Source organism: Zeus faber, assembly GCF_960531495.2.
Source record: "Zeus faber genome assembly, chromosome: 6".
NCBI classification, from domain to species: domain Eukaryota; kingdom Metazoa; phylum Chordata; class Actinopteri; order Zeiformes; family Zeidae; genus Zeus; species Zeus faber.
Genome location: NC_137201.1, coordinates 16535731 through 16544558, shown reverse-complemented (window position 1 = coordinate 16544558; position 8828 = coordinate 16535731). Strand labels below are relative to the sequence as shown.

Genomic DNA, 8828 nt, shown 5'->3' with positions numbered 1-8828 from the left:
CGTGGGTGTAACAGCAGATGGCCCCCTGCAGGTCGCCGGCCTTAAACAGGGCGTTGCCCTCTTCCTTCAGGGCTGCCGGATCCTAAGGTGAGGAGAAAGAGGAGAGGGATCAGAATCAGAACATGTAATCCATGCTACGTGAAAGAGATGAGATAAAGGCTGAAGCACCATACCTAGCCATGCAATGTGATACATTACACTATACTATATACTATACTACATCACACTATACTATGTTATACTATACTACATCATACTAGATTACACTACACTATATTATACTATACTATACTAAATCATACTAGACTATACTATACTACATCATACTAGACTTTACTATACTATATTGTACTATGCTACATCATACTAGACTTTACTATATTATACTATACTATACTAAATCATAATGGACTACACTATACTACATCATACTAGACTTTACTATACTATATTGTACTATACTACATCATACTAGACTTTACTATACTATATTGTACTACGCTACATCATACTAGACTTTACTATACTATATTGTACTACGCTACATCATACTAGACTTTACTATACTATATTGTACTATGCTACATCATACTAGACTTTACTATATTATACTATACTAAATCATAATGGACTACACTATACTACATCATACTAGACTTTACTATACTATATTGTACTATGCTACATCATACTAGACTTTACTATATTATACTAGATAACATCATACTAGACTACACTATACTATATTAAACCAACTATAAATAAGTATTTCGTCGTACCTCTCCATTCTCCACGGTGCTCATCGCTCAGTCGGAGAGGCAACGCCAAGTAACAGCGACCTAGTTTGACTTTTTGTTTCTCTAAAGCCAAGAACATCCGCACGACCAACTCGCGCCCGACGCCGCGCATCACCTCCGCGCACTTCCGGGTCGTCCGACACACAGCGACGACGTGCGCTGACGAGCCCCGCCCCCTCGCCGCGCGCCAACGCCATTACCATAAAAGGCGTAGCGCGCCGGAGTCCGGGGTCCGGGGTCCGGGGTCCGCCGCGCGGCTCCCCCGTCCGCCCGGCGAGCTAACGGTCCCGTTCGGCGGAACCCACCGAGCCGCACTGTTCGTGTCCGGACGCTTGGCAGCGGCTTTCCTTTCGAATTACTGCTCGTGACGAAGACGGGATCGCCTGCGCAATTAATACGTACACCGGATACATGCGGTGCCTTTAGGTCAAACAAACGAACAGACAGAAACTCGTCATCATCATCATCATCATCATTATTATTATTATTATTATTATTATTATTTAATATTAGGGCGCATTAAAGGAAAAAACAAAAAAAGGTAAAAAATAAATAATAATAATAATGAACAAAATAGCCATGGGCACCTTTAATTAATAATAACACAAAGACCCTTGTCCTTGTTCGTGCTGGGTTATTTCCCCCTGGGACCTTACTCGTTACTATGGCAGCGGTGGCTCAGAAAGTGACGGCCAACGAGCCGGAGAGGGCAGTCGGTAGCTTTCCTCGTGATGATCAAAACAAAACAAAAAGATCAACAGGAATCAGACCCGGGGGCCCCGTGGCGAGAAGCGACGGACTGCAAATCACCCCTGTTGACGAAGTGTGATCAGAAACAAAGGCAGCTGGGGAAACAATTCCCTCAAGTCATTGCGACATCTGCGACACGTTTAAAGAAATACTACCATGGCCAGCGTGTGTTGTGTGAACAACCGTTGCAAGACGAGTGCTGCAAATGCAGTGTGAAAGCTTTTGGTAATTTATGGAACTAAAATGAAAAGAGCAGACAAACTACTGAGAGAAATGATGCAAGCTTCGTGTTAATAATCAAACAGAACACAAAATTGGTTGTCGGCCTAAATAAACAAAGCCTCCTCTGTCCTTTGGCCAATGATAAACTAATGCGCAATTGCGCAGCTCCATCCCTCCCACAAGGCTCCCCTTACACTATTATGCAGCGTTCAAGTCATATGGGAGAAATGGCCACTGTGGGCAGTGTTCGTTGACTACGATATTTCGCCGAATGTACCACGTCATCCTCGTACTTTTTGCGTATTATTGAATGCAAATTATGGTTTCGGACATATTAAAAAAACGTTTGCGTATTAATTTAGTGTAGCCAATAGTCTGCTAGTATGCCAGCTTCAGAAATTAGCTCTGTACCCTGATTTCTCCCACTATGGCATTTTTTTAATTTTTTTATTACCGTGATAAAACCAAATAAAATTACATTCAACCTATAATACATATGTTGTATAATATTGTGCCCAATATTGTGCTACATAGGTAATGTATCATGTAGGCAAGTTTTCCATTACTCTATTATTTAATAAATATTTCAATATTTTAAAGATGGTTTACATTGCGCTCGTGACTTTTAGTAAAATATAAAGAATAGTAATCCATAAGATTTTGGGCCGATAGTTAATAATGGCATAAACCATGGAAGACAGAAAACTCCCATCTTGGTAATTGGCTCAAGTTCAGCATTGTTAACCAAAGTAAGCCTGTAAGTAAAGCTGTCTTTGTGTATGGCAGGGCTGTCACGGTCATTTAGATGGAGTATTTAAGATTCATTGTCATGCCTGCGGTTACCTAGTCCGGGAACCACACAAATCTGCAGCTCATGTTTCATTTGCTCTGCAGAGTACGTCTGGCCACACTCCCATTCAAACAGATTTCCACCGACCTTTCAAGGGTCAGGCCAATCACAACCGTTTATCTATTATGGGGCGGGCATGATACGATGACGATACAGAGGAGAGCCGTTGACGTAACCTTACCCAGATGGCTGCCGCTGACGTGGAACGGTTTGTTGTATCTGCTATCGCCGTTGACTCACCTTACCAAGATGGCTGCCGCTGATGTGGAACAGCCTATCGTGTCTGCTATCGCCGTTGCCGCACCTTGCTAAGATGGCTGCCGCTGATGGATAACGGTCTGTTGTATTGCCGTTGACTCACCTTACCAAGATGGCTGCCGCTGTAGTGGACCGGTCTGATGTATAAGCTATCGCCGTTGACGCGCCTTACCAAGATGCCTGCCGCTGAAGTGGAACGGCCTGTCGTATCCGCTATCGCCGTTGCCGCACCTTGCCAAGATGGCTGCCGCTGATGGACAACGGTCTGTTGTATCCACTATTGCCGTTGACTCACCTTACCAAGATGGCTGCCGCTGTAGTGGACCGGTCTGATGTATAAGCTATCGCCGTTGACGCACCTTACCAAGATGGCTGCCGCTGAAGTGGAACTGCCTGTCGTGTCCGCTATCGCCGTTGCCGCACCTTGCCAAGATGGCTGCCACTGATGGATAACGGTCTGTTGTATCCACTATCGACGTTGACCCACCTTACCAAGATGGCTGCCGCTGTAGTGGACCGGTCTGACGTATAAACTATCGCCGTTGACGCACCTTACCAAGATGGCTGCCGCTGAAGTGGAACGGCCTGTCGTGTCCGCTATCGCCGTTGCCGCACCTTGCCAAGATGGCTGCCGCTGATGGATAACGGTCTGTTGTATCCACTTTTGCCGTTGACTCACCTTACCAAGATGGCTGCCGCTGTAGTGGACCGGTCTGACGTATAAGCTATCGCCGTTGACGCACCTTACCAAGATGGCTGCCGCTGAAGTGGAACGGCCTGTCGTGTCCGCTATCGCCGTTGCCGCACCTTGCCAAGATGGCTGCCGCTGATGGATAACGGTCTGTTGTATCCACTATCGACGTTGACCCACCTTACCAAGATGGCTGCCGCTGTAGTGGACCGGTCTGACGTATAAGCTATCGCCGTTGACGCACCTTACCAAGATGGCTGCCGCTGAAGTGGAACGGCCTGTCGTATCCACTATCGCCGTTGACTCACCTTACCAAGATGGCTGCCGCTGTAGTGGACCGGTCTGATGTATAAGCTATCGCCGTTGACGCACCTTACCAAGATGGCTGCCGCTGATGTGGAACGGCCTGTCGTGTCCGCTATCGCCGTTGCCGCACCTTGCCAAGATGGCTGCCGCTGATGGATAACGGTCTGTTGTATCCACTATCGACGTTGACCCACCTTACCAAGATGGCTGCCGCTGTAGTGGACCGGTCTGACGTATAAGCTATCGCCGTTGACGCACCTTACCAAGATGGCTGCCGCTGAAGTGGAACGGCCTGTCGTATCCACTATCGCCGTTGACTCACCTTACCAAGATGGCTGCCGCTGTAGTGGACCGGTCTGATGTATAAGCTATCGCCGTTGACGCACCTTACCAAGATGGCTGCCGCTGATGTGGAACGGCCTGTCGTGTCCGCTATCGCCGTTGCCGCACCTTGCCAAGATGGCTGCCGCTGATGGATAACGGTCTGTTGTATCCACTATCGACGTTGACCCACCTTACCAAGATGGCTGCCGCTGTACTGGACCGGTCTGACGTATAAGCTATCGCTGTTGACGCACCTTACCAAGATGGCTGCCGCTGAAGTGGAACGGCCTGTCGTATCCACTATCGCCGTTGACTCACCTTACCAAGATGGCTGCCGCTGTAGTGGACCGGTCTGATGTATAAGCTATCGCCGTTGACGCACCTTACCAAGATGGCTGCCGCGTGGGCCGCACCTTGCCAAGATGGCTGCCGCTGATGGATAACGGTCTGTTGCATCCACTATCGACGTTGACCCACCTTACCAAGATGGCTGCCGCTGACGTGGAACGGTCTGTTCTATCCGCTATCGCCGAATTAAACGTGAAAATGCACGGAGAGATTCCAGACAATTTGCGAATCGGTCTGGTGATGCCAGGCTAACAAAAAAAAACATTTTTTAATTATTGTTTTTAATCATTTTGTACACAATCTATCAAAGTGCAACCCTATAATAGTATTATAATAGATGATGTATTATGAAGTATCATGAAGAGTACTTGATTGACCACGAACAATTGGATCGTTTAGTTTTCCTCAACTCAGCAGCTGAAAACCCAACTACTTCACATTGTAGTCATCGCAGCATTTCACGAAGAAACCCCCATTAGTTTGGATGGCAACGTGGGTTTACATCATCTTAACGTTTCTTACAAAATGATCGCGACCTGCTCAAATAATCGCGACCAGGACGACCGCGTAATGGTTGGCCGCAAGTTGCTCATGCCGTAAATCCCCACATGACTTGAACGCAGCATTAGCCTGCTAGTCAGGTTTTAAGTCCGGTATCCGGCAGACAGCCGCCCGCTGAAAAAAGCGGCGCTTCATCCGTTTATACCCCCCCGGGATGACTACACACCCGGAACCTGCAACTTAATGGGCAACGGCTGGATTTTCTATGTATGAGGAGAGCACGGAATTACATGTCTGCTAACGCCGAGGTAAGATTCAAATGTTATTAAGATGGCAAACGCTAGCAACGTAACTAGCTAGACTTAACGTCCGTATGAGAATGCTAACGTTCAAGTTGTTAGGGGGGGGGGGGTGTTAGCCGTGGTGGCTAAAGCGAGCTCTACCCCCCCCCCCCCTCCTGTGTTCTCCATGGCTGACAACTCCTCAAACGTTGAAGTAATTGAAGGTGATAAACGCCAGCGGAGCAGAGTTGTTCGATGTTGATTCAGTTTTGCAGTGAAATGAGGAACCAGTGTTGGAGAAAGAATGCAGGGCGTCTTAGATTGATAGGAACACAGCAGCTGACATCAAAACAATAGGCAATCATTTCAAAGTAGGAATCATTTAAAAAAAAAAAAAAAAAAAAAAGAGGCATTATGCAATAAACTAAAAAAATAACGAAAAAAAGGCAATATGCAATGAACCATTAAAACCAAATGAAATAGAAACTTTTGGCTGTATGCAATAAACCTAAAACGATCTTGAAATGGAGAAAATGGCAATACACAAATAATCCGTGTCAACAACACACATAAAAATTGCCATAAACTAGTTAGTTATTACTATAAATGAACTACCTATCTAACTAGTTTATGTAGCTCAGTCCTCCACCTGGATCGTCATAGTCAGCCTGGACAAACTTTAACTTGTCAGCTCCTCATTGGTCAACAGTTGGAAGCTTTATCTGATGTGCAATCAATAAAGTAAATAGGAGATGGAGCAACTGTGCAACCAAGCCAACCCTTTCAATCTTGTATATTCGGGCTTGGTACTGTGCTTACATACGCACATATTCATATACATACATTTAGTTTTCTGCGGTATATATTTTTTAGATTATATTCAACTACTTTGTTTTGCACGGCCCTTGAGTTGCCATTTTATTATTTCACTGCACTGTACTTATATGATGATGTGACAAATAAAGTATCATCCAGCCCATATGGTCTAATATATATATGTTAGACCATCAAGATTCAAGATTCAAGAGATTTATTCGTCACATACATATACATACTTTCATACATATATGCAGTGAAATGTAATGCAACGCACCCGGTAATTACACACAATATGTCCTAGGAAAAATTTCTTTCTAATAGACCAACTAACTGACATCTAAAACGTAATACAGTAAGTCGAATACTTATAGAATAAAGTAAAAATATATAGAATAAAATAAATAAATAAATCTTGTGTTAGTGGTGTATTCAGTGAGTCTCGGCTCATGTAAACATGTTGTCATTTTCTCAAATCCACTTGGTATGACTAAGTTCGTCACCGCCTGAGAATTGATCGGATTAAGACCAGGATTTACACGGGGAGAGAGAGAGAGAGACAGTAGCACCTGTCTCAGAGCTATGAAGAATTTCAGGCCACTGCGCTCACCATGGTGGTTTTGCCGCTAAATATCTTTAGCTCTTACTTCTCCTTCTAACCTAACTAAACGGTTGTTGTTGTCAATTGGTAGCTGGAATATGGCTCGTTAGAACTGCAGCACAAGTTTGATCCAAATCAATCTACATTTGGAGCAGGAATTTGTGAAAAAACATTTCACTTTTCCCGGAAGTAGCTCGTTCGCGTTGCAGATTCGCCAAGGTTCTACAACTTCCGGTCGGGTAGTGGAGAGAGCGATCATCATCCAATTCATTATGTATGTGCAGATTGTGGCTCTGAATGGGCATTCGCATTGTGCGAGGTACGTGGTGTAGACTCCATTGTTCTGTAGTGATTGCTTCAGGCAATATCTGTGCTGGGTCCACACGACCTGACACAACACCCAGCTTTTCCTTTGATATTTTATCTCTTTTGCCCTTTTTGTAATTAAACACATTCTATTTGCATGTTACCCGGTGCTGTGTCCCTCCTTATTTTGCGGCATTCGAGCTAGTCGTGACTAGGGTTGGCCATGAAACCTGGTGCCAATATGGCCCCGGTTCCTATACGATCGGTATCTACAGGACTGAATCACAACGCGCATTTTGCTGCCACTTAAATGCCTGAGCTGTCGATTTAAATATTTGCCCTTGAGAGCACCAGAAATCGTATTTTCATCGTCATCACAATATAAACATGCGTGACAAAGACATCACGGAAGACTGAAACGCGTTGAATAAGAAAAATAATTGTATTTACACGTGACATGTAAATACAATAAACTGGTGGAATTTCATTGTTGACATTCCTTGCTCACCCCCAAGTCAGTCAAAAACATTCTGTCTGTGTCTGTGTCTGTGTCCTCACACACAGTTAGCTTGCAGCTTCAGAGCAGTGGGTCTGAATCGTGTCCATTTTATTTTAGTCCCAAAAGTTTAAAAAGTTGATGAAATGCCTCTGAGGGACATGCAGTGTTTAGTCCATTTAAATGGAACCTTGTTGTTGGGAACTTCCACTTGCGACATCATAAAATCGATGTCATATAGGTCGAGGTTACGTTGCTGGGCGGTCATTTGCATTCGGAGAGTTGCGCTGTGTAGACCCCATACCGGAGGAGCCGATGCAGTGTTCAATGTAATCTCGGAAAATGGTAACTCGTCCTGCGTTTCAGAGAACCCGGAAAACTGTTATACGTACCTTAAATGACTAAACTGGACCCTGTGTATTGCTGCCTGCGGCTATATTTATTTTTTATCTTTTGTTTCTTACAGCTCAAGAGGATCCTTGAATGTCATTTCTGCCGGCTGTTGAGACCAGCGAAAGGCATTTGACTGCTGATAGGCCACATTGTCCACCGAGGAGGGTGGGGGGGGGTGAAAGTGACATTTGCCTCATTCGAATTCCTGGATGTCCTTGAGCGGAGGAACTGCTTGATTAAAACACTGCTTACCTAAGACAAGTTGGACTCTCCCATAGCCTTTTTTTTTTTTTTTTCCTTCTTTACTGCTGCTGTAGCCGAGGATAATGTGGAAGCCTGAAGGCCGACTGTGCAAAAGGGGGCTCAGGCTGTGCTAGAAGATTAGACGCTCTACTGGGATTTGCAGTAAGACCAGGAGAGCACAGGCGAGCTCACAGAGATGCACATCGGGATGCAGGGACAGTAGGCTCCCTGTTTGAGCCCCCGCTGTGTGGAGCTTTTTTTCCTCCCCTATCCTTCAATCTCAGAGGTTCGGATGGTTGAGAACAAGGGTCGGTTTAAAGAAGCCCAGTGGTTGCTGTGGTTTGGCCAAAGCTGACAGGCTTCTTGCCATCACAGCTGCTAAATATCCATTTTTGCTACCATCACTGCTAAATTTTCATCTATTGTCTCTGATGTTATAAGGGAAATGAGGCAATTTAAAAGAACAATGAACCATTTTTAATACAAGTGTCTCAGCGTATTTGTCCTTTTTTTTTTTTTTTTTTTTTTTTTTTTTTTCATCACATCAGACTACATTCTGTTGTTGTCCTCAAGGACTTTTCTTCTATTGTCCTGGGGGAAGAGCCCCCAGTCAAGGTCATTTTATTTAGGTTGCGGTGGGAAGGA

General features: G+C 44.9%; 1 protein-coding gene across 1 annotated transcript in view; it reads right to left on the bottom strand.

Annotated features, from left to right (window-relative positions):
* The window catches only part of unc45a (unc-45 myosin chaperone A), a 9709-nt gene extending 8726 nt beyond the window's left edge, over nucleotides 1–983 (bottom strand). The window contains exons 1-2 of the mRNA XM_080002080.1: nucleotides 780–983; nucleotides 1–82 (exon numbers count right to left, since the gene is read on the bottom strand). The exon at nucleotides 1–82 is cut by the window's left edge and continues 111 nt beyond it. Coding sequence (XP_079858206.1) covers nucleotides 1–82; nucleotides 780–803 — 106 coding nt within the window. The 5' untranslated portion in view covers nucleotides 804–983. The remainder of the gene's footprint in view (nucleotides 83–779) is intronic.
* Nucleotides 984–8828: the final 7845 nt, after the last annotated feature.